The 26,185-nt window shown below is 39.5% G+C and overlaps 1 protein-coding gene across 4 annotated transcripts; it reads left to right on the plus strand.

The window, feature by feature from the left end:
- Positions 1–437: 437 nt before the first annotated feature.
- On the plus strand, positions 438–16,385 carry ERI1 (exoribonuclease 1). 4 transcript variants are annotated; one of them, XM_081321830.1, is made up of 8 exons: positions 438–670; positions 3,174–3,355; positions 6,932–7,142; positions 8,356–8,439; positions 10,342–10,451; positions 11,651–11,765; positions 13,608–13,857; positions 15,798–16,385. In XM_081321830.1, exons 1-7 carry the CDS (start codon positions 596–598, stop codon positions 13,845–13,847), a joined length of 1,017 nt encoding a protein of 338 aa, XP_081177956.1. In that variant the 5' UTR covers positions 438–595; the 3' UTR covers positions 13,848–13,857; positions 15,798–16,385. The 4 variants fall into 4 exon arrangements, with proteins under 4 accessions (XP_081177956.1, XP_081177955.1, XP_081177958.1 ...); XM_081321831.1 differs by lacking the exon at positions 15,798–16,385 and adding an exon at positions 2,581–2,759 and having other exon boundaries at positions 622–670; positions 13,608–15,074; XM_081321829.1 differs by lacking the exon at positions 15,798–16,385 and having other exon boundaries at positions 13,608–15,074.
- Positions 16,386–26,185: the final 9,800 nt, after the last annotated feature.

The raw sequence follows: 26,185 nt of genomic DNA on the forward strand, positions 1-26,185 counted from the left end.
GCAGAGACCAGCATTGTGCCCTTGATCCCCAGTGAGAACGCTCCAGAGGTCAGGATTGATGAATAAAATTTTGGATTTATAAAAGAAACCTTTCTCTAATTAATAAGCCGCTTAACAAGAATCTTGATTTTGCCGCATTCCCAGCGGAATCGGCTGTCCGCCTCCGCTTCCTGGCAGCCACTTGGGAAAGCTCTTTAAGCCGATCCGGTTCGGCCCTTCCCGCGCAAATCGCAGAAGGAAAGCCTGGGCGAGGGAGGGAGGGAGGGAGGGAGGAGCAGCGCGCCAAAAGACGCCCTCCCTCCCCGAAGCTCGAGCCACCTTTCGTTAATTTCCGGCGGGCCCTGACGTCACATTACATTCCCGCCTCCTCCTTGCGGAGGCGCTCCCACTCTCGACCCCGCCCTCCCATCCACCATTGAGGCGGCGCGAGGGGCGTTCTGACGTCACCCCAGTCCGGTTGTGGTGTTTTGTCTCTGGTGGAAAAAAAAGGTTAGGCGCCTTCCCTTCCCCCCCCGCCCCTCCGCAGGACCCCCCCGCGTGCGCGTGCGCCAGAGGCCGAGGTTTCCCGGCCGCGGGGCGGGAGAGAGAGAGCCAAATGGAGGCGCAAAAAGAGAACGTGCCGCGACGAGAGCACACCGGGGAGGAGAAGGCGGAAGCCAGCGCGGCCTCGGTAAGTGTCCCTTCGCGACTGCGCAGCCTGCCGTGGAGCAGCCGTTTGGCGCTTGGCGCCCAGAGACGTAACCGTCCCTGCCGGAAAGCTCCTTCCGTCAGCGGTCGAAGGGCTCGGAGCTCCTCCCTTGCCGAAGGAGGAGCAGCGGCGCGAGAGAGTGGAAACAATTGGACCGCGGCGGGAAAGCCTTCGTGCTTCCCGGAGAAATCGCGTCTCCCGCGGGATCCTCTTTTGCCCCGCTCTAAATTGGCCGCCGAGCGATTGCGTGAGAGAGCCAATGTGGCCCAGGGCCTTTAAATAAAATAAATCTTTGTTGTCAAAGTACAACATGTGTACATTGAGATTAGCTGAGCCTCCCCCTGTGCTCTCCCCCCAAGACACAGTGACAACAAACCCTCCATCCCACCACACTATGTGAACCAACTACACCACACACCGGCCTCCCAAGTCAATTCTGCGTAAGATTATGTCCCATTTAAAAGCCTAACAGCCCACGGATAAAAGCTATTTTTCAGCCTGTTGGTACGGCTGGCTATATTCCTGTATCTCCTACCGGATAAAGATACCGTCCAGGGTGTGAGTCATCCCTGAGAATCTTCCTCACTCTTCCAAGGCAACGAGCCCTGGCGATGTCATCCAGTGGTGTCAGGGAACAGCCCACAATGTCTTGTGCTGTGCTCACTACCCTCTGTAATACTTTCCTATCCGCGGCTGTCAGACCAGCATACCAGACCACAGTTGTATCATCTGTGAACTTTGAAGTAGCCTTGCCGCTTATAAAGGGTTTTTGTAGTCCATTGACTTTCGTCTTTCCAGTTGCACTTTACATATATTTTTTATTTTTATTTTTAATCCCATTTATATCCCGCCCTTCTCCGAAGACTCAGGGCGGCTTACAATCTAAGAAGCACAAACCAATGTGCTTAGCAATAGCCTTCCTTCTATGTATATGCCTGCTTATTAGGGCTTTCGCCCCCCCCCCCAAGTGGCATTATTACAAAGTCAGCTTAATTGCCCCCAACAATCTGGGTCCTCATTTTACCTACCTCGGAAGGATGGAAGGCTGAGTCAACCTTAAGCCTGGTGGGACTCGAACCTGCACTAATTTGGGTCATTGCCCAAAGGAAGAATCTGTGCTAAAACTAAGAAACCCAACCTTATGACATTTCCAAGAGGTGGTGATGGTAGCATTACTGATTAAAAGGTGAAAACATGTTTTACATCTTAATGATGTTTTTTTTTTAAAAAATAGTATAGGCAAACAGATGACAGTGCTTTGCTTGGACTGTTAGTAAAAGGGACAGTGAGGCAAGCTGTTTGTGTTACCTGGAAATACCCAAGAAATCTTGCAGTGCTACAGTACTAGAAAAAAAATTGTGCTACAGGTAGTTGACCACTATTGGGACCGAAATGTATGTTGCTAAGTGATTACTCAGCAATGGCAATTCTAGCAATCCCAGTTCCGATTGTAACTTCGGATGCGTGGGCCATTAAGTGGGAAATAGCAAAAGCACTTAGATTCATACTTGAGAAAACCTTTTCATAAGCGTCTGTAACTGTTAAATTATATCAACCATATTTGGCCTATTAACTGTTGACCACTAAAATTCATCAGGATGTTCTTCTAATATAGTTTCTATAATTTCCTTTGCTGGTATTTACCAATTGACTTTAAGCTTAAAAAGGTAAAAAAAAAAGTAAAGATTTTCCCTGCCCAGTCATGTCCAATTCTAGGGAGCGATGCTCATCTCCATTTCCTAGCTGAGGGAGCCAGTGTTGTCTGAAGATGCTTCTGTAGTCATATGGCCAGCATGACTATACGCCAAGGCACACAGAACACTGTTACCTTCCCATCAAAGTGATACCTATTTATCTATTCTACTTGCATTTCCCTTCTTTTGAACTGCTAGGTTGACAGGAGCTGGGGCAAGAACAGGAGCTCATCCTATCACATAATACCTGGGTCTCGAGCAGTCAACCTTCCGGTCAACCAAGCCTTTAAACTTAACTATCTTCAAAAAAGAATATAAGAACCTGTAAAAAATACTGTAAAGAAGGAAGCATAGCAAGTTAAACACAGATGCCTATTGTATGTTATTCGCAATTCTAAAATTTAAAATAAAGTAATATTGCCTTTGGGCCTGGTTTGAAATGTTGCTAAATCCCTTAACAGTGAGTTATGCTCATTTACAGGGTGCCCTGTTGATGACTAAGTAGAAAATTTGGCTAATTGATGGGCCATGAACAAGAGTAGGCTCACGTAACAATTATAGTAGCAGGTTCCTTTCTTTAAAAGAATGCATTTCAAAAGCTGGATGTTAGTAAGAAGTGAATAAATTGTACAACTCAGTATAAGTGAGGGCTTTTTCAATATAATATTGTGATCATTCCTGCCTTTGGACAATTAGCCAATGTCATTGTTTCTAGATAATGTTGAATAAAGTTATTATTCAAGCTTTTGAAGATAAAAGACAATTCTAACAATTTTTTTCTCATCATACAGCCTTTCTGTCAGAGTAAGCAGTGCTGCCAGTTTGATTTTCAGGAAGAAAATAATAAAAAATCTAATTCAGGTGATTTCAGCGATCCAATCTACAAAGAGATTTCTCTGACAAATGGTTATATCAATAGAATGAGCAGAGAAGAGCTGAGAGCTAAACTTGCTGAATTCAGACTTGACACCAGGTAAACAACCGTGTGTGAGTGCATACATCTTCTGATGTGTTTCTTATTACATGTGTAAAGGTGGAATTAATAAAGTCGCCTCTTGTGGATCTTTCTTCTGAGGTGCTTTTATCATTTGTAGAAGGAAGAAGCTCTATACATTATGGATAAATATTTCTGCACAGAAGTCTATCATTGGAAGAGTTTGTTGGCAGAGAAGGATTTCACACTGCAAAGTCATAAACAGATTCTTCAGTATGAAATCTTACACAAAGTTGTGATGCTAGAATTTCCGTTATAGCACTTTATACCTCTCCATATCTTCAGCTAAAGAAAGGGGTGAACTTTTTAGAAAGGCTCATCTGATGGAAAAAAAGAAATTCAAGAATTCAGTGAAAATTGAACGGAAAAGATTTAAGAAAATGTTACGTGGAAAAAAAAGGAAACCTAAATAGTAGAAGAGTTCCTTCTTCATTGAGAAGTGTGACAAGGGGCGCAATAAGAAACATTCCCTGAGGCAGCTTTCTTCCTAACAGCTGACTCCTAGGCAAGGAAGGCCCCTACCATAATTGCCTCCCAGAGGCTAGAAAAGACCCCAATTTTCTAAATGGTGTTTGAGGACACAGGCCTTTATATATTTATTGTTTTATATGTACATACAGTATTTAGTTTTAGTGATTTGATGTCATCCCCAGAATCCACTTGGATTGAATAAATTGCATACCTAAATTAAAGTTGGAACAAAGGAAAAAAAATAACTTTGTGATCGTCCCAGGTGTGATTCTTGGCATTTCCAGGTAGAGTTGAAAGAAACTCTTGATTGGCCACCTAGAATTCCCCTCTCAGCTGTAATTGACCTTACTGGGGTTAGGTGGAACTGTGCTCTGACTTTTTTAGAAGATAGCTTTCTGTGTCAGTTATGTAAAGGCAACATAATTTTTTTATATATGGTGTTTTTTGTAAATAGTGTACAGGACAGTGCTCTTTCTATTGTCTGCCCTAGAGACCGTTTAACTTACCTGAAATATACATGAAGGGGATTACTTGTGCAGAAATACTGTTCATGTCATTGCAAACAACTTAAGTAAAAACTGGAATACATTTTGTTTAAAATAATGTCATAAATTTCTTAAAGGCATAGAGTATTTTATAATCCTGTTGAATGTGTCTGCTCATGTTTTATCTCTTTCTCCGGAGAATTACACAGTAGGAGCAACTTCCTTTTGAGGCTAGTTTGATGCAAGCAGATCAGAGTTAGATCGTTCTTGTCATTTTTGTTGGAGGAAGTTATTAAAAGTAGGTTTGGCATTTGGAGAGATAATGTCCAAATGGATTAGGAGATGCTACATTTCTCTTCTAACTCAGCAGTACAGTAGTGGCCAAAACTGGAAACCTTTTGGGAAAAGTGTACATTTGAGGTTTCATGGCTAATAACACCACTTTGTTTTGGAGTAGTACCATAAAATTATATATCAATGGAAAGATAATTTAATCAAGAATGTAATACAACAAAGTTTGTTCAATTATGTATTTTATGAAACGTTATAGCCAAATAACCAGAAAAAGGAAGCACAACTTGCTTAGATTCATATCAGGTAGCTTTCCTTCATCTGATTGTAGCCAATGAGCATGACTGTTTAGAGAGCCAATCAGGTGTCATCTTGTTTTGACAATGAGCCAATCAGATCACATTAGGATTCAGTTATTGATGTCATGTATTGAAGCTGAGAGGAAGACATTTGTCAGTGTGTTATGTGATTGCTATCAAGTTGGTTGGGTTTTTTTGTGTTCTTTCATTTAGTGAGCTTGTAAAACGTAATGAAATTAAAGTAATGGTGCAAAGAGTTGACTGGTTGCCCAGAAAGCGATGTAAAATAGCATTACTAAGTGAACAAGGCTACAGTTATAAAGAAATTAGAAGAAAAATTGGTGAAAACTTAACCAAAGGTGGCATTTCTAAGTTTTTTAAAGACGTATAAAGAGACACAGTCACTACAAAACCACACTGGTAAAGGCAGGAAAAGGTGCACAACAGCAAGTGATGATAGAAGAATTAAGAGACGGCCTACGTGACAGAAGAAAATCATCTCGGTGTATACAAGATGAAATGGCGCAATGCAATGTGAAGTTGAGTGCACCACAGGAATTTGGCCTAAAATCTAGAATTCCATGAAAAAAACCACTTTTATCTCTTAAGCAAAGGTTAACAAGACTAAACTGAGCTAAAACCCATATTACCTGGACAGAGGAACAATGGGACAATGTTATCTGAAATGATGAGACCAAGACCAATGATGGCATAAAATACGTAAGGAGAAGAATCGGATAAGTTTTGCAACCTGATTGTATTACATGTACCGTGAAACACCCAGTCAATGTTATGATCTGGGGTTGTGTGACATCAAAAGGTGTGGGCAGAATTTGTGTGATTAATGGAAATATAAATGGCCAAAAATACATTAATGAAATACTTGAGCCCAAACTGAAGCCTTCCGCACATGATCTTTTCCAAGACAATGAAGCAGGATTCAGGATTCAGCTCCATGTGTTGCTGTTGTGTGCAAAAGGTGGTTTCAAGGTAATCATATTTCACTGCTGGAATGGCCTGGGAATATCCCAGACCTTAACCCAATTGAAAATCTATGGAGCCGACTAAAGAAACTTGTTAGTCAGAAGCAACCGAGCAATAAAACCCAGTTAATAGAAGCAGTCATTCAATCTTGGTTTCACATTATAACAACTGCAGAACTAAAAGAGTTGGTTCACTCCATGGGAAGATGTTGTAAGGCCGTAATTCATGCTAAAGGTTACCCGACTAAGTATTAACTGATAGTTTTTGTATATCTCGTTTTTTCTATGGTGATAATTTTTGTATATCTCATTTTTTCTACGTGTTTCATTTTTGTTCCTTATAACTGCTATTCTAATAGCAAATCCTTCATAAAAGTTATTGCATTACATTCTTGATTAAATTATCTTTCCATTGATATATAATTTTATGGTACTACTCCAAAAAAAAAGTGGTGGTGTTAGCCATCAAACCACAAATGTACACTTTTCCCAAAAGGTTTCCACAATTTTGGCCACTACTGTATAATTATCCCAGGGGTCGGCAACCTAAAAAAGGAAAAGAGCCACTGGGAACCGGTTCCATCACAAATTAAAAAAAGTGGGAGCCGCGTGCGTGTGTCCATGCACGCGCATGCGCAAAAAAACTTTTGCGCATGCGCAAAATGGTTTTTTTGCGCATGCGCGGACTCACGCGGTTGCCATTTTTTTAAAAAAGTGAGATGGAACCGGTTCCCGGTTGCCCGACGGCGACGGCCCGTCTGCAAAGCTGCCGCTTTCAGCAGCTTTGCAGACGGGCCGCGGCAGCGCCCCTGCCCATTCTGAGAGGTGCGCGCGCACCTCTCCGAACGACCGGAGGTGCGCGCGCACCTCCCCAAACCTTTGGAGAGGTGCGCGCGTACCTCCGCGCGAACGGGCAGAGATGCCGCTCTTTGAGGAAGCTGTAGCGGCCCGTCTCCAAAGCTGCCGAACCCGGAGCCGCGGGTTGCCGACCCGTGAATTATCCTAAAAAATCACTTTTTTTTTCAGAGGAGTGAAAGATGTATTAAAAAAGAGGCTGAAAAACTACTATAAGAAAGAAAAATTAATGCACAAGCAACCTCCAAATGCAGAAGACTACTATGATTATATCTGTGTTATTGACTTTGAAGCAACTTGTGAAGAAAAAAATCATCCAGAATTTATACATGAAATAATCGAATTTCCTATCGTTTTACTAAATACCCAGACGTTACAAATAGTAAGTATTTCTGTCCTATTTGATTCCTGGATAGTTTAATAAATTCATCAAAAATTGAGATTTGCATTTGAAAAATAGATAGTGAAGCAAAGGTATTATGCTGCCTTGTATGCTATATGATCAACATATTAGGCAGCTTATAACTGGCTGGCATAATCTTTTTTAGATCTTAAATTATATCCATAAGAAAAAACTGATATATGTTTGCTACTTAATGTAAAGGTGTTTTGTACCAAAAAAAGCACTTCCCTTTTCACTTGCTATGTGGAACAAGCAGAAGTAAATACATGGCTAGATTCTCACAAGTAGACAGTCTGGGAAAGAGAAAATGATTTTGGGTGAAAGACAACAAAGAATAGTCCAAATGCCCTTCTGTGCTACACTTCTGGTCTAAATGATAACATCCTGAGGCTGCTTTTCAATTTGTTTTTAAGATGTTGAGTCTAATGTTCTGCAGGTATATAACACTGATGAAGTTGCATATCGTACTAAGTCATAAAGCTTAGCATAAATGTGTATGCTCATGCTCATTAGTTTTCTGCTATGGAATGTGGCTAGCAAGTTACCTGTCATTGTTTGTTTAGAATTAAGCATGCTGTTTTCAATATGGGCTACATTCCTAGCAGAAAAATGGTTTTGTGGAGTGGCTTACGGCTATTCTCTGATTTGTTTTGACTGGAAACAGTCTAGTCTGCATGCTGTAGACAAGAGGCATGCTAATTAAACAAGGTATCAATGAGTGGTTCCCTAGCTATGCTGGTTTGAGTAAGGAATCAGCAGTTGTAGGTATGATGCTAAATCACAGGTGTATCCCTATGACATCAGATGGGGCTTTCTGTATTTCTTGGTTATCTTCTCATAGCTGTCCAGATACAGTGCCCCTAACATACTTTGTCAAGTGTGTAATGACTGTAATAGTATGTATATCCTTCCTTATGGGCTACTCTGCGTTACAATTCTTGGTACTCTTTGCAAACCTGAGCCTGAAGTGGGAGTTGTAAGAAAGCCCCCTAGCCATGGCAGCAGGAACAGCAGAATATCCCACCTAAAGGCCACATATGGTACTGCAGTACTTATTGCCAAGGTTCAACTGACCCTTATTATGTTTGACTGATTGTAATTCCTTTGGATTAATGAGCTATGTAAGGAGCAGCTTTTCTGTGTTTTGTCTGTATCATCATGAAATGGCCCACGTTTAACTTCAATTTTGTAGGAAGACACTTTCCAGCAATATGTGAAACCAGAGATTAATCCTCAACTCTCAGATTTCTGCATTAATTTGACGGGAATCTCTCAGGTAAATAGTCTGTCACGCACTACGCTCTTTAAGCAAAACTTTTTTTTAAAAAAAAGATAATGGTTTAGGCATCAGATATAATCCTAATACCTCACTGCAAACACAGCATATCAGTGAGGTGTGCTCAGATCTAAGCTTCCTGATTTCTCTTTTTCTTTATAGATGTATTTCTTTTAAATCGGTACCACAGGCTGTAAATAAAGTGCTTGTGATAAAGAAATGTGTAACTATTCTATAGATTAGAATCCTGGGTTTCTCTGGGCAAAACTGGAGACTGTTTCTAACACCATAGTGTTAGCAATGACTGTTGATCATACCTGATTTGGCTGGGTCAGAGGCAAAACATGTTCAATCAGTGCTTTGTGCACTTGGACAAACTGCTTGTACCATCAACAGTGTGAATTGTTTAAATGGTACATTTACTAATTAGAAGAGGATGATATACTGATAGTCCTCGACTTACAACTGTTCATTTAGTGACGAGTTACAATGGCACTGAAAAAAGTGACAAGACGGTTTTTCACACTCATGGCTGTTGCAGCACTCCCATGGCCACGTGATCAAAATCCAGAGACTTGGCAACTGACTCATGTTTATGACGGTTGCAGTGTGTCGGGGTCACGTGATCACCTTTGGCGACCTTCCGATAAGCAAAATCATTGGGGAAGCCAGATTCGTTCTGCAGTGTAACAGTTGCAGTAATTCACTTAACTGTAACAAAAAGGTCGTAAAATGGGGGAAACTCACTTAACAACTGTCTCACTTAGTAACAGAAATTTTGGGCTCCACTGTGGTCGTAAGCCGAGGGCTACCTGTAATTTTCATGAGAGTTCTACCTTGATGAAGACCGCTTTATTGCTTCCTCAGTGTCAGCTGCAGGAATAATGCAAAGACTGTGGTAATTAAACCTCAACCTAGCTACATTCTTAATTGCTTAGTAAGTTGCAAACAGTTTTGTATATATATATCTTGGAAAAGTGGAAGAAAGGTGCAGTTTATGGTGGAAAAGTGTTGTTTTTTTGCTCCGCATAGCCTAATTGTGTGTGTGTGTGTGTGTGTGTGTGTGTGTGTGTGTGTGTGTACACGTGTACACATACTTATACATATATACACATGTATGTGTGTATGTGTGTGTATATGTATGTGTGTGTATGTATGTACACACAGACACACACACACTATAGTTAGGCTATGCGGAGCAAAAAAAAAAGTTTTCTACCATAAAACTGCACCTTTCTTCCAGTTTTCCAAGCTGAGAAGGGTTGGAAGAAGAGGGAAATAATAGAACAACCAGAAAGAAAGGATGGTTGACAGCCTGCAGGATTTTCTTGAAGAAAATACAACTTGCAAGAGTCAGATCCGGGAGATCCCTCCCTTCCTTCCTGCCCCTCCCCCAGCCATTAAAGAATATTAGACATATGATGCAGATATTTCAGTAGATATAAAGAAGTTTGTATTTTCTCACTGAATGTAATAATGAATATAGGGTATTTTGTTGCATTAATAGTTATTGTAGAAAACCAACAAGGGTGTAGTAGAGTTTTAACTATATTTATTTATTTATTTGATTTATATACCGCCCTATTCCAGAAGGACTCAGGGCGGTTTACAGGGCAAAATTTAAAAACAATACAATATAAAATTAAAATAATATAAAATTAAGTATAGCCCCAAAAAATTAAAATCACAATTCAAAATCATTAAAACCCCTCAGTCCAGGCCAGATAGCTCAAAGAGCCAGGGTTTTAGGTCCCGGTGAAACGAACGAAGGTCGGCGGCAGTCCAGAGTTCCGTTGGCAGTTTGACTTGACAGAAACCCTTTTATATTATTTTCATATTGTATAATTAATACCTGAGTTTCTTAATATACAGCAATTGTATTTTCATTCATAATATTTCTAGGAACTGGTAGAGAAAGCTGATGAATTCCCAAAAGTGCTGCAACGTGTTGTAGACTGGATGAAACAGAAAGAACTAGGAAGCAAATACAGCTATTCCATATTAACAGATGGGTATGTATTGGGGAGAGATGTACATATGTTCAGTTGATGAACCATACTTATTTTTTAATTGCAGCCATTAAATTATGTCAGTGTTTTTCAACCATTCTTTAGCTTTGACAGGGTTGTATTTCTGGAGTTGTTCAGTTTGGTTGTATTTGCTACGATAAGCTAAATAGGATGTTGTGATTGGAATGTCAGAATACCTTGGATCTTTTCCCTGCTTGTCCTCTGGTACTGCACATGACTAGAAGAAATATGTTCTGTTTTGAACAGGTTAGAGCAAATATACTTTGATTAAAATCTAGAGCAGGGTTGTCAAACTCTTGCCCTGCAGGCCGGATGTGTCATGACAAAACCGCACCCACCCCATTGCTGGCAATGGAAAAAAAATTGCGATATGTCACGTGATGTTGCGAGTTTGACACCCCTGATCTAGAGTGTAGTATATTACAACTTGTTGAATTCAAGAGAATAGTCTGCATAGGTTATTAACATTAACATTTATACATGAACACTGAAGCCAGCTGTTTTATTCAGTGCCTATACATCAGGGGTCTTCAAACTTGGCCCTTTTATGACTTGTGGATTTCAACTCCCAGAATTCCTCAGCCAGCATGCCTGGCTGAGGAATTCTGGGAGTTGAAGTCCACAAGTCACAAAAGGGCTAAGTTTGAAGACCCCTGCTATACATGTACAGGGATTATAAATATGCTAATTTTTCTCTGACAATGAAGATAGCTAAAGAATGACTTATTTCCAGAACCTTATAAGGGAGTGCGTTCATATATCTTTTGATTATTTAATGTTTGGACCATATTTACATTTTAACAAGAAGTATCATGAGTAACAGAAGAGAATAATAAACTACAAAATCACAGCACAAAGTTAAATGAATCATAAAACTAATGAAAGATATGATCAATAAAATGCCAGAAAAAACACATCAAGAGCATGGCATAATATTTCCATGAGAAAATTTGGGCAAATAAAATTCTTGGTGTATATTTGGACCGCTGAAAAAGGAATTTAACAATAGGTTTGCCATTGATAGCACTGTTGGGCTGTTTAAGATTCAGGAACTCTTTAAAAAAGGATTTACAAATTGTCTCAGAAAAATAGGGGAAATACCCAAAGGAATATCCAAATAATTTGCAAAAGAAGTTTAAAAGAACTTCCTAATGAAATTGTTTACTTATTGTTTATTAAAGGTCCTGGGATATGAGTAAATTTTTAAATATCCAGTGTCGTATTAGTCGTCTGAAGTATCCTTCTTTTGCTAAGAAGTGGATTAATATCCGCAAATCCTATGGAAACTTCTACAAGGTTTGTTGTCTGCTTGTTTCCTGAAACATTTAGATTCTAGTTGAGAAAAGCAGAAAATCAAAAATGGGTTTATAATAATTGACAGGATAGTGAATTTATGTATATGCTGTAGCTAGGACAGTGATGGCAAAACTTTGGGGCTTGGCATGTCAAAAATTCAGAAAATACCTAAGTTCATTCAGCTGGTAGGTCACATACATACACTGATCAAAAGAGAAACAATTCTCTATTTCCCCCCACCCCTCATTTAGGCCACCCTGAACAGTGGCACTTGGCAGCAGCTCTAAGGCTGGGCCTGGAGTTGAGGTCTGAACTTCAGCCCATATCATTGCTGCTACTGAAAAAGGTCACCTTGCATCTTTCCCATTCTACCGCTTCTGAAAATTGTGCTTCTGAAAATCGTTTTTGGGTGTTGATAAATTCTGGATAAATGCTGATGTGTTACTCAAAACTTTGTTATCCAAAAGTTTGACATGTCTGTTACAGGTTTGCTATCACTGGGCTTGGAGAACTACATAACGTTTTGAGTAAAGATTGCCCCTACTAAGATCTATATGACAGCTATTATGTATTCTCTTACACTGCCATTTAATTAGCCCTTCTGCAACCCCTAAATGGGATGGAAGAGGTTTGCCTTCTTTTTATAGTTTTGGAGTCATTTTAAGCAGGGAAATGGATGCCTAAGCATCCCTCCCACTGGTGATGTCAGTAGATCACTCCATGTAATTTTAAAGTACAGATAATTCTCACTTACTGATGACAACTCCATCACTAAGTGGTTATTAGGTGAAATGTCATGTGATTGGAACTTTTGATGTCAGTTCCACAATGGTCATTAAGGGAATCACTGCAGGTCCTTAAGCGCAACATCATGTGACTGTGATTTATGACTCCTGCTGGCTTTTCTTTGCTTGTCGGAAGCCAGTTATGAAGAGCCCAAATGGAAATTGCTTGACTGTTGGGCACTGTGACCACCATAAATGGGCACTGGTTGCAAACTGCCTGAATTGCAATCACATGACTGGGGACACTTCAGTGGCCACAATTTTGAGCACTGGTCGTAAGTCTCCTTCTTCAGCTCTATTGTAACTTCAAAGTCGATTAAGTGAAGACTACCTATATTGAAGAAAACCATGTAGATTTTATGAAGGAACACAAAACCCATGCCTACCTCTGCTAAATACTGCACTTATGAAACTCAGAATCTGAATGTTGCTTTTTGTTGCCCATTCTTGTTTTTTCTAGAACTGGAACAACAGACCTATAAACATTCTTTGAGACAATGGGCGTTATTTGAAATGTGAGAACGAGTCCTGTGTGCTCTTATAAAATGGGCAACTTGAAGGACGTGGCCTGTTGTAAAATATCCCATTGCTGAAGGAAAACTGGTTCTCTTGCTCCCCGCCATCCTTTCCAGTGTTTCCTTCCAGGATATGTTCTTAATTTCCCAGCTTTACCTTTTTTGCCTTCTTTGGTGCAGGTGGGAATACTTTCAAATAAAATCCTGGGCTACAACTACCCATCATTTTTGTTTTCCAAGAATGCCTAAATACCTGGGTCAGTACAGAGACGTTCTCAGAAACAAAAATGGGAAATGGTTTGGTATGCCGAATGTTGTACTTTTATTTATTTAAATTATAAAACAGTTTACTTTAAAATTACACCCCTTCATGTAGAAAACCCGCTGCACTTCAGAGCATAGCTGGAATATGGAAGAGCCCATTGCCATCTCACACATATGCGGGCAGGGACAGAATTTAGAGCAGCTAGTAATGTAGACAGATTGATACTGCATTTCTCTTCTGTCTGCATCTGCTCAGAATGGTTCAATTCATTTTCCAGGTTCCTAGATGCCAAACAAAGCTGTCGACCATGTTGGAAAAACTTGGGATGGACTATGACGGACGGCCTCACAGTGGGCTGGATGATTCCAAGAATATTGCACGAATAGCCATTCGAATGCTTCAGGATGGATGTGAACTCCGTGTAAATGAGAGGCTGCACGGTGGGCATCTGCTAACAGTCCCTTCCTCAACTCCAATAGAGGGCGCTCCAATCCCACAGATGCCCAGATTTCGATAAATATTAGGAAGTGAGTTACCCTGTCTTCAGGCCCATATTCTTGGTATTCAAAAGCCATTTCAGACAACTGAGTTTTTAAAGAAGGCTCTACCCCCCCGTTTTAAACCCTTGCAGAAAATGCAGGTCCCAGACCATCCACTGAAAGTCTCTTAATTTACTACTCTAAATTAGTCACGCTAAGTTTCATTTTAGTTATCCAAGCAATCTTAGCACTTACTAAGATGGCTTTCTCTGAAGTAAAGTCAAGCAGAAGTGTAACATTTGATCTGAAGATTTTTAACATAGTTGAATACCAGGGGGAATGAATCTTTGCTGATTTTTTCTTTTACTGTTTAATGTGGCAGAAAGATCTATTTGATTTCATGTCACAGTGACCAAATTGTTTCCCGGTATGTGTTAGCTTATCTGGGTTCACAATGGGGATTTGTTTTTGTTTTTTTACTTTGATCTTCCTTACCCAGTTAATAGAAAATTTCAGTAGTAATACTTTTTTGATATATGTATTGATGTTCTAATCTTGTTGAGAAACCTATTGAGCCAATATTAGTTTACCTTTTAGCCTCATTAAATTCAAATAGCAATTTAAGTATTTCATTACATTTCTATTGAAACAGCGGAGATGTGTTTAACAGGATAATTGTGCTTTTTTCTTTCCATTACATATACAATAGCATGATGTAATTTACTTTGATATCCTTCCCCCAACACTGTTAAAGAAAAAACAGAAGCAAATTATTTCTGTAATAATTTAAGCTTTAGCATGGATTCCATGCCAGTATTTCATTCATATCATCAAAGAGAAACAAATCACTTCCCCTAGAGATTGACGTTTCATCTTATTTTTGAAAGGTTTGCTTTAATAAATACAATGTATGTTTTAATGCACTGAACCATTACACAGCACGGCACATTTTAATTTTTATGCACAACTGTTATAGATTTCAAACTTCAAATTAGTTTGCTATATTTTGCCACTTTCATGAGAATTCTGCTCAGATTTGTAGTCCAGAATATTCTGAGGGAATGCATTACTGATTCAGATCAACTAGTGACCTCAGGTTTCAAGATTTCAAGCCCATTTTTTATCTATTATACCTCATAGTGGCTGTGTACAATTTATAGTTTGGCATTGTATGCAGTATTGGTTTTCTCCTGAAAGCCCATTTTGTAAATATTCTGCTTTCTTGTAATCTGTCCAGAGTAAAAGTGAATAATGATTTGAAATTACACTTTCTGCGGTAGCCTGCAATCTTAATGTTCTTTTCTTCTTTCAACACTTTAAATCATGTGTGAAATCATTTTGTTCATGGAGTTGGGATGGTTTTGAAAGACTATGATTAGTTCATAACTTGTTCTAAGTAAAAATAGGCTTGACTATTTTATGGACCAGCCAGTCTACATTGTTTATGACTGAGGTGAACCCAGGCTATTGGGTGAATCTAGTAAAACTATGTCAATTAGTATGTTGTATGGTCACAGTTTAAGATTTTACGCTAGGTCAACTTTTTTCCACTGCACAAGTAGTTATTCATCTTCTGGACACTTTAAATACCAGTTTTTGGGGATACTATAAAAGTTTATACTCTTTTGAATACAGTTTGTATATTTTTACTTTAAAACAAGGTTTCAATCCACTGTAATCATTTGTATTTCAATTTAATGTGTTATGTCTGTCCAATAAAGGTACTTTGTAATGTCACCCCATAGCTCCTCTGCCCATTCAAAAATGGACTGTGGGAACAAATAGAAATTTTAGCTGATTGTTGAGGCTGGAGTTAAGACAGTGGACAACACAGAAGGACCAGCAGAGGCTGCATTAATATCTCCTCCTGGGTATGCATGTATGTTGGATAAAACGCTGGAAATAACTTATGAACATTTTAGTTACATATTGCCAAGCAATCACAAGGGAGATTCCTCCTCTACTTACTGATAAATTTTTTGAATTAGGTAATTAGTATGCTGCACGGCACACTGACTGACACTATCCAACCAAGTTTGACCTAATTATTGCTGCATTAAAGATGGATTTAATAATCTTAATCAAATTAAACAGAGGTAAGTAAGTTTTGAGAACATAGCCATTGGCTACCCCAACCATTTACATGGATATTTTTTTCCCCACTGAATTTTTCATTATTCTTTGTGGACTTTTTAGAAGCAATTGATTAGCCAATATGGGAAGTACATCAATCTTTGGTCAGCTTCAGCAGGACTTGTCTTCGTGTTGTTTTACAATCACTTTTAGAATTCCGTGACACCACATTCTTGAATAAAGGGTATGGTGTGGTGTTGCTGGATGGAAACACCAAAGGAGAACAAGTTGAGAAATTTCAAAGAATTCTGATGTGGAAGATCAGTAGAACAAGGCTAATAGATTGCAAATGGGATCAGCTAGTTGAGTATATTGTGGGAACATAGATTTTAAAAAAAAGTTTGTTCAAGAATAGTCTTGCTTTATCTCGTTAATTTGTTACAACATCCTTTTCTCTGAAAAGAATTCAGCGTAAATTAAGTAAGGCCCATTAATTTCACCAACAGAACTGTTAAGCATATATTTAAATCTCTCGGGGAAACCAGTGGATGTAAAGATTTTAAAATTGGACTAAACTGTTAAAACATACTAAAACAAACACATTGAGCTAATGGGAAAAAAATGTTTACATCATATCTCTTATCAGTTTTGTACTGTTTATATGCACTGATTAGATCTCCTTTAGATCCAGATGGAAGTTTATATCTGGTGTGCATCTGGATTATTCGGTTTCATGCCATCGTAAACAAGGCACTCAGCAATAGAACAATAAAAAAAAAGTTTTCCAACCCAATAAAGCAGTGTTTAAAAATCAATATATTTTAAAAAGTAAAAATCATTTTAATATAGTAAAAGGAAAACAGGAAATATAAAATACCCAGTTCTGATTAATTGCTAACTTACTAATCTCTGACACATTTTCCGCTGCTTTCTGAAAGGACAATATGGGGAGAGGCTAGGCAAACTTCTCTTGAGAAAGAATTCCATAATTGGTGAGCTATCACTGAGAAGGTCCCAGTGGTCATTGAACTCAAGCCAATCCATCAATAGGGAAAGCAAGTAATGCCTCTGCTTTGGATGTAGATGCACAGATTGGGGTGAGGCTGTGCAGGGTTAGTCATAGCTGATACTTCTAGTCATTAGGACTTTATAATCCCAAAGCGACACCTACCACAAATACCTTGACTGGATAGTCATGGGAGTTGTTAAGAAAGTGACAGGAAGGAGCCAGATCAGAACATAGTAGTCTTGCTTAAATAAATAAAATGTCTTGGTTTTTTAAGAAAGATTGACATGAAATAAGATACAGAACCCACTTAATGATTTAAACATTTCAATTTTTCAACTACAATACTTGGTCTTAGGGCAGTGCCCATGCCTAAAACCTTGGAAAAGCTAAACAACGTATTACTGAATACAGTTAGGATGCGGATTAGATTCTTATTCATTAATCATTGACCTATATTCACCATTCTTTCTAGAATTATATTATTTCAGGAATAAGCTGCAAGCCTAAGTATCTCCCAAACCTATGCGTTCTCCTGTGTACGAAGGCATTTGGCCATTTTAATGTATCAGAAGTTCTGCTTGAAAAATGGCTTTTTAATGGCAGTACATGCCTCTGTACAAGGATATGGAAACAATAGGTTATGCATTGCTCTCTTGTTTGTTCCGTCTACTGGGATTTACATAGAAAATATTCTCATGCTTGCTGTACTTTGTTTTCCAGAAGAACATTTGGTTATGATATGTTCTGTCTCCTCAGGCAAAATTAAATCATTTGACGATAAAGTGGCCAGGATTTTTGGGTTACACGTGAAGATTTTTTGGCTCATTTATCGTCATCATTCTGGAGCATTTGTGGACTTAACAATCTGTGTTGGCCTTACTAGTAGGTGAAATAGTGTGAGAACTCCTGAATTGGCTGATTTGGTATTACCATTAGTTAGCTTTGTGATTAATATACTTAACTATCCACGATATCTAGGATGTAATATACTGAAATCAAGTTAGGAAAATAAATAGTGATGACTTCAACGTTAATTCACTAACAGATTCTGAAGATAACTCTCAGTGCATCAATATAACATTGTTACAAAAGCAATGCCCACACTAGGGATCAGAATGTCTATCATATTATTTGACTGATAGAAGAATTGCTATTCTGTGATTTTTGTTGTTGCTGCGGTCACACTCTGCCATTGCCGTCTACCGGTGAGCTAATGTAGGTCATGTGTTTGTTTATTTATTTATTTATTTATTTATTTATTTATTTATTTATTTATTTATTTATTTATTTATGGGACTTATATGCCGCCCTATCTCCCAAGGGACTCAGGGCGGCTTACAACAATAAAAACAACAATACAAAAATTAAAAAACAAATTAAATAACAGCCCCAAAATAAATTAACTACAGTTAAAAATTAAAACATATTTAAAAACCCATCATCAATCCAGGTCAGCCTGATGGAAGAGAAAAGTTTTGAGGTCGCGGCGAAAGGACCGGAGGTCCGGGGCCATCCGAAGCTCAAGGGGAAGCTGGTTCCACAGGGCTGGCGCTCCCACAGAGAAGGCCCTCCCCCTGGGGGTCGCCAGCCGACATTGTCTGGCCGACGGCACCCTGAGGAGGCCCTCTCTGTGTGAGCGCACTGGGCGATGGGAAGTCGTCCCCGGTAGCAGACGGTCCTGCAAGTATCCCGGGCCTAAGCCATGTAGGGCTTTAAAGGTAAGTACCAGCACCTTAAATCTCACCCGGAGGGCAACCGGTAGCCAATGCAGCTCACGCAGGAGGGGTGTAATAAGGGAGTATCGGGATGCTCCCATCACTACCCGCGCGGCTGCATTCTGCACCAGTGTTGCCACTTATGGGGCAATAAGGAAAAAAGAGTTGGTTTAATCCAGTAGTGTTCTTTTGACTACAGCATCTTAGATGTACTGTGGTGCTGTTCCATAATGTACACATGGTTCAGTTTCTATATATATATAGTTTTGCACAATTTCTGCAGAAGTAAAATAATTCAGCTTAATATGCTTCCCTTTTCCTGTGCTTATCTGACATGCTTCAGTCTGCTTCCTCCCATTGTATCAGTTTCAGTTTGTTTCTACTTGTATTGTTCAAGGGTTCTGATGAATTTTCCAAAGCAGAAAATATTCAACTTACTTTGTTTGGGAGAACATTTCTCTGTAACTGAGAAGTTTATGAAATCATTCCATTTACTCTCAAAGGCATCTCTGTTCCTAACCAAGAAAATACCCCAATATAAATACGTTTTGCAACATTGCAGTACACTTCATTGCTAACCCCTCCACCTCATTCCCTTTATTAAAAATATTTATTTTCATAAAGACTATACTTAAAACAGTTAATAAAAATTTTAAACAAAAACTAAAAAATGAAAAAAGGACAATTTCACCTTCCCCCCCAAATGCAAACTAAAAAGAAAGGGAGAAACCCTAGCCTTATACCTAGTGAATACGTTAGCATAATATGATCATTGCAAAATATTGTAAAATATCACAAAGTCTCTGCCACAACAACACCTCTTGCTGCATTCCCCTCATCCCCTTCCCTGAAAGATGTATGTCCTGCTCTTATTAAAGGCCAGGCACCTAGCTAAACAGGATTAACCTGGGCATTGCCACCAAAATCCCAAAGAGGGACATTTTAGTGAAATACGAAATAATACATGTTTATCGTCTGAAAGTAGCTTCTAGGTCTTTATTAATTAATAAAACTCTAAACTATTTTACCATATTAATATTTTCCAGTAGCTCCGGGGTTGGGGAGTGGGGAGAGAATCAGGAGGTTGCATGAAACATTAGTTGGGCATTTCTGCTCAGAAGAAACACTACTCTGTATCTTCTGTTTTGCATCACCTGAAACTAGACAAGAGAATGAAATCTGCTCATTCGTGGGAGCTATGTCCATTCTGTTGCCTTGAGCTCCTAAGGCACAGAAAATCAGCTGAAGTGAAGGAACACTTGAGTTTGAGGATTAGTGCCAGTTACCAGACTGTAAGCCACCAAGGGGAAAAGTTTAATTTCTAGATGTCTATGGAGATTCTCAATCATCCAGGTCATGGTTGTCCTGATTTCTAGACCACCAGCTGCTTGATTATATGGAGATGTCCCATAAGGAAATATCCATTTGAAGGGTGGATTTACCATTTTATCATATGTGCTTGAGTCTACCCTAAATCCACATTGCATGACTTTTCAACAGAAGATATTCCTACACATTTGCTTTTCTTATTAGCAATTTTTTTTCCTATTCTTGCACATTTGGTGTTTCATTCTTAGGACATTTCATTTGTGAACTGGATCTCGTAAAGGCAAGATCAAAACGTATCTTATTAGTTTTGCTCCCTGGAAAGTATTAAAAAGTCTTGTGGTAGCTAACACATTTATTAATGCATGAGCTCTCGTTCATCACCTACTTCATCAGATGCTCAGGGTATAATGCTGAGAATTTATACACATATACACACATCTCTAAGCATCTGGATATCTTTATGAGCTTATGCATGTGCTTGCATACACACTTGTATGTTCATGCCTCTGAATGGGAGACTACAAAAGTGCAGATGACAGCACCATCAAATAAAGTATTCCAGATTCTTTGCTAGCTGCGCAGAAACAAGTCATACCGGTTAGTCTGTCTCTTTGTCCACAAGCCAGTTCTCTCCTGTTTGTTTTACAAGAAATGGCTTGAGGATGGCTTCAGCTTCCGGGTCTGCCTTTTGTGTGCATTCTTCTGAACGTTTGCTTTTCTCCTCCTAGAGATATTTAAGGAGATTAGCTAAATGTTGATTTCATTTCCTACTGACAGAAGTGGTCCAACTGGGGCTAAAAAACCCCCCACCAGCAGATGGTCGATATTATCAGGGGTGTCAGAATGGGCAAGACGCCTAACCTACACAGTGCAGAAACTATATACTCAGCTGAAATGAATTTCTGCTCCTGCTACTAGGATTTTCAAGTACACCTAAAATATGAATGAATGAATGGATTTCTCTAATTTTGAAAAAATTACTTGGAGATTCAACAAAGGTTAACACAGGCTGTTAAAATGCCCACTGTATATTCCATGATGAACATCTTGTAACACCAATTGTCAAAAAATGTAACTGTTCTTATGACCAAGAAGCTGCCACTCTCCTTTTACTGTCCCAGTTTCTAGCAGTTTGCAAAACTCTTTATCAATAGATAGGGTTTATAGAAGTTGCTTGTTGCCCTCCTTACATCATCATTTCTGCAACATTATTTTCATGACTGATAAATAAATTCTGAACACTGCAAAATTAAAGCAACAGCCTGACATGTTTCTAAAGAAATAATGTGAAGGACAGTTATTTAAAGACAGGCAGTCAAATCTCCTTTGAGTAGACTCCATCACTGTGGACTTCATGGATGTACCATATTTTCCCCCAAAATAAGACCTAACTAGAAAACAAGCCGTAGCATGATTTTATGTGTGTGCCTAATATAATTTAATTCTTTTTTAATATTTGTATTCATTTGTATTTTATTGTTGTTAGCCGCCCTGAGTCCTTCGGGAGATAGGGCGGCATACAAGTCTCATCATAAATAAATAAATAAATAAATAAATAAATAAATAAATAAATAAATAAATAAATAAATAAGCCCTACCCCCAAGATAAGCCCTAGTTAAGAGCCCACCCACTCTGTCCCACCATCTGGTTGCTTGTGGCTGCAGTGAGTTGAGGCATGGTAGCCTGGCTGCGGGGGCCCTGAAGTGCATGGGTGTGGGGCACATGGGGCAGCTCCCCACCCCGTAAAAGGACATGGAAGACTGCACATTGTTCAAACAGCTAATAACATGAACAATATAATGTTGCAATGAAATTAAATTATAAATACTAAATTGCAGGGCAGATCTAAAACCTCTTTGCTATTTACCAGAACATTTGTAATGCCACCCACCCTGTTTCTAGAATTTGCTTTTCAGTCTTTCTATGAATTTGCTTGTCCACTTAGATGAACCTATTTCTTGATTTCATTTTTTTTAAATCCCATTTATATCCCGCCCTTCTCCGAAGACTCAAGGTGGCTTACAATTTTAAGCACAAACCAATGTGCTTAGCAATAGCCTTCATTCTATGTATATGCCTGCTTATTAGGGCTTTCGCCCCCCCCCCAAGCAGCATTATTACAAAGTCAGCTTATTGCCCCCAACAATCTGGGTCCTCATTTTACCTACCTCGGAAGGATGGAAGGCTGAGTCAACCTTGAGCCTGGTGGGATGCGAACCTGCACTAATTGCAGGCAGCTGGTGTTACTTAAGGAGGCATTAGCCCACTGCTCCACCAAGGCTCTTTGTCCCTGATGTGCCCACCATGTAGATAGATCATGTTATGTGGGCAATATTCTCATCTTGGTGATTAATGATTCCCAATCAGCTTGTAGAAAATGGGAGACTTCTCCAAAAAGAGGTATTGTACAAAGTGTAAGGATCTTTGAAGGCAACAGAACTGAGCAGAAATACATCTGCATTTATTTTCTTAAATATTACGCTTTATACTCTGCCTGTTTGATGAACATTATAGGTTGTGCATCGAAGACCAGTGGCGTTATCATTGTAGCTCATAAGGAGCCCAGTTCAATAACTGCAGTCTCTGGAGTGCCACATAAAGCTTTTTTTTTTCTAATGGGAAAAATCTACCAACATTCCAGAGGAAAGCCAAACAGTTTTATTATTCAAGCCCCCAAATCATTAAGCAGTGGACTAATAAGCAAGTCTGAACTCTTCTTCTTTTGCAATTTGTTAAGACCCGCTGTCAGTGGTGCCAAGTCAATATTTCTACAGTGCATTTACAAGAATGACATTCAATGGCCAGCCAGATTAAATAAGCTCTTGCAAGGATTCTTTCTGCTCATTCTGGGATGTGGGCAAGCATTAAAACACTGGGAAGAATGCCAGGTCTTCATAACTCATGGGAACTGTGACAGTCCCTTTGTTTCCCTCTGTTAGTATACTACTACTCCTTTCAATCCACCAGGCTAGGTTGGCCCCCCTCCTCCTCATCAACTGATCTTCCAACAGTAGAACTGCAAATAAGTGGAGCATATGGAGGTCAAAGAGGCTGGACTGACAGGTAATTCACTTCAGAAGATTGTTTTGACCCATCCCTTCCACTGCTTCATCTCTCAAAGTAGCCTTCATTATAAAGTTGTTTGTTAATCAGGCATATGAATAATTCTTTCATGACTACTTTGAAAGAGATTTTTTTTTTATTTTTTATTGAAAAGTTTTAAAATACAATTTTCCTTTGAAAAACCCCCCTTCCCCCTCCCTCCTCCCCTCCCTACCTCCCCCCTATCTCCCCCCCTCCCCCTCTCCCTCCTCCCTCCCCTGCCTCCCACCCCTCTACTTCCCCTCCTCCCCCCCTCCCCCCCCCCCCCCGACTTCCCAGAGCAAAATACAAGGTATATATCTAAAAAGCAATCATAAACAATCATATACTAACAATTATAAACTCTAAAATCCATCACTCTCTAGCTTATATAGAGTAAACCAATCCTTAACGATACTAAATATGTATAAAGAACTAAAATAAAAGAAAACTAGCATCATTCCCATCTATGTTCTTCCACAATTCACTATTACCTAAACATATTCTCACTTACACATCACAAGCACCTATCCCTATTAACCTCTCTAGCCAAAATAGGCTATAATAGATAGTTCTTACACAAATTAACCCGCATTAACCCACAAAATTTTCTTCCTCTTCCTCTGTAGTAAATTGTCCATTAATTCCAAATTGAACATTCTGTTACCATAGATATCATCCCAAAACTCTTAAAAACACAGCTACCACTTGACTATAAGTATATTGTGGAAGTTCCATAGATTTCTACTGGTCTTATTTTTTAATCTTTTTTGAGCGTTTTAAGGCAGCACGCGTCACCCTCTGTTCTCTAGGATCATCCAAAAGAGTTGCAGCTTGATCTCCTCCTGTACCCTTCTCGTCTATCTGTCCATCTTCATCCTCTTGATGTTCTCCTTCTCCAGAGCCCTCTGCAGCTTCCAGAAGTGTTGATGGGGTTGCTTTTAAAACATTGTTGTAAAAATCATGCGCTTGCTTCACAGTACCCAAACAGTACCTTTTGCCATCATACATGAAGCTCAACCCAGCTGGGATCTCCCATCTGAACCTTATATCTCTTTGCTTGAGCTCTTGCACAAGAAATATAAAGTCCTTCCTTCTCTTTAAAATCTTTGGAGGAATTTCTTTTAGAACCAAAACTTCTTGACCAGCAATCACAACTTTAGTATCATAGGCAGCTTGTATAACTTCATCTCTAATTTCCCTTTTTACAAAATAAACCACCACATCTCTAGGCAACTTTCTCTGCTTAGCAATCCAGGAATTCACACGAAACACTTTGTCCATGCCTTGTTTTATTTCAGATGCTGGATGGTTCAATACCCCCTCAAAAGCCTCAGAAACCAGCTGCTTTAAATCTTCCTTAATATTCTCTTTTAGGCCTCTAATTCTAACAGCAAACTGCATCTGGTAAAATTGAGCCAAACTCTGTTCGCTATCCATTTTGTCTTTTAAATCTTCAATTTCCAATACTTTTGCTTCTAATATAGCATTCTTTTGAGTCAAGTCTTCCACTTGATCATCCAGCACCTCCACACATTTAGCTACTTTATGCACTGAGGACAAAATGTCTACCTTCATCTCTCTAAGTTTCTGCTCCATCCTTTCTTCCATTCTCTGCTCCAATTTCTCCAATTTCTCCTCCATCTGTGCAAATTTAACACCCATTGACTCCAAAATTAACTGGGTATGTTTTTCAAGATCCTTCGATGTCAATACATCAGGAGAATGCAACGCCTGCAGTAATGATTGTTGTTGCACCGGAGAATTTCCAGCACTCCGAAAAGTTCTAGGGGGAGGTTTAGCCGCCATCTTTTACTTACAATTGTGACGCACTTGCACTTTAAGTTTTAAGCATAGTCCATCAAGCTTGAGAGTAAAATAAAATAATCCTCTTCATCTCTTCACCTTTTCCTCTTGTACCGCTCTGCCTGCTCCTTTAAATCATAGTCCTTTCTTCAGGCAGGGATGGTTCGCAGACGCCTGGCTCTGCTCCAGGAAGTTCGGAGCAGAGACGACGGCCAGCTGGGAGCAACCCAGGCTTCGGGGGAGTTCGATCCTTCAGCCGCCCAAGCTCGAAGCTCAGGCGGCCTCGGAGAACTCTACCCCTACCTGGGTCCTCACCCCCTCCTCTTCTCCCGAGGAGGGGGCTTCAATTTCGCCCGAACAGCTGATCGGCGCTGTTTCGGGCGAAAAAACAAACAGCTGAGCCGCGGGCAGCCAGGGGAGGCTGTCTTCGGCGCCGCGCCGCCAGCGGAAGTCCGAAAGAGATTTTTTTTGTCACGTATGAAATAAGCTTTTTTGCTGCTTGGGATGAGAATCATAAATCCGTTATGTGCACGTTCTTAGGAGTAAATGCTTAAATCAGTAGAAATTACTTAGAAGATACTATGAAGAGGATGAAGACACTATATTGGTCAGTCTTGAACCAGGTTCGAGTCCCACTTAACCCTGAAGGTCACTAGGCAACTTTGGGGTCATCCCAATTTCTCAAGCTAATCTATTTTAGATGTACTAAGAGCTGTGGTGGCGCAGTGGTTAGAATTCAGCACTGCAGGTTAATTCTGCTGACGGCCGGCAGCCAGCAGTTTGGCAGTTTGAGTCTCACCGGCTCAAGGTTGACTCAGCCTTCCATCCTTCCAAGGTCAGTAAAATGAGGACCCAGATTGTTGGGGGGAATATGCTGACCCTGTAAACCGCATAGAGAGGACTGTAAAGCACTGTGAAGTGGTATATAAGTCTAAGTGCTATTGCTATTAGAAATACAATCAAAATACAACCATGTTTGTTGCTCTACACTTATTGTTGAAAAGAGAGGAAAGACTTGAATATAAAATAAAACTTGAATATAAAATAAAACTGGACCACTTGAACGGGTTGCTACAGAGAAGCTGCTAGAAATAATTTCTCAGTCGTGAACTCCTGTATCGGATGCAAATCTGTAGAAATTCTTAGGGCCTTTCTCTGTTTGTATTTAACCACGGCAAAATGTCTCTCTACAACACTTTTTCTACAATGTCCTTACAATGTCTTCATCTCAACTCCAGCTTATAAAATAGATTTAAGTTGTTCTTAGCTGTACTAATATTAATGTTTTCCTCTTTAAGCTGACAACATCCAGCGGTAGTCAGAAGACTATAGTGCAAAATCTGTTACACTTTATCATCAGGG

Source organism: Vipera berus, assembly GCF_964194415.1.
Source record: "Vipera berus genome assembly, chromosome: 2".
Taxonomy (NCBI): domain Eukaryota; kingdom Metazoa; phylum Chordata; class Lepidosauria; order Squamata; family Viperidae; genus Vipera; species Vipera berus.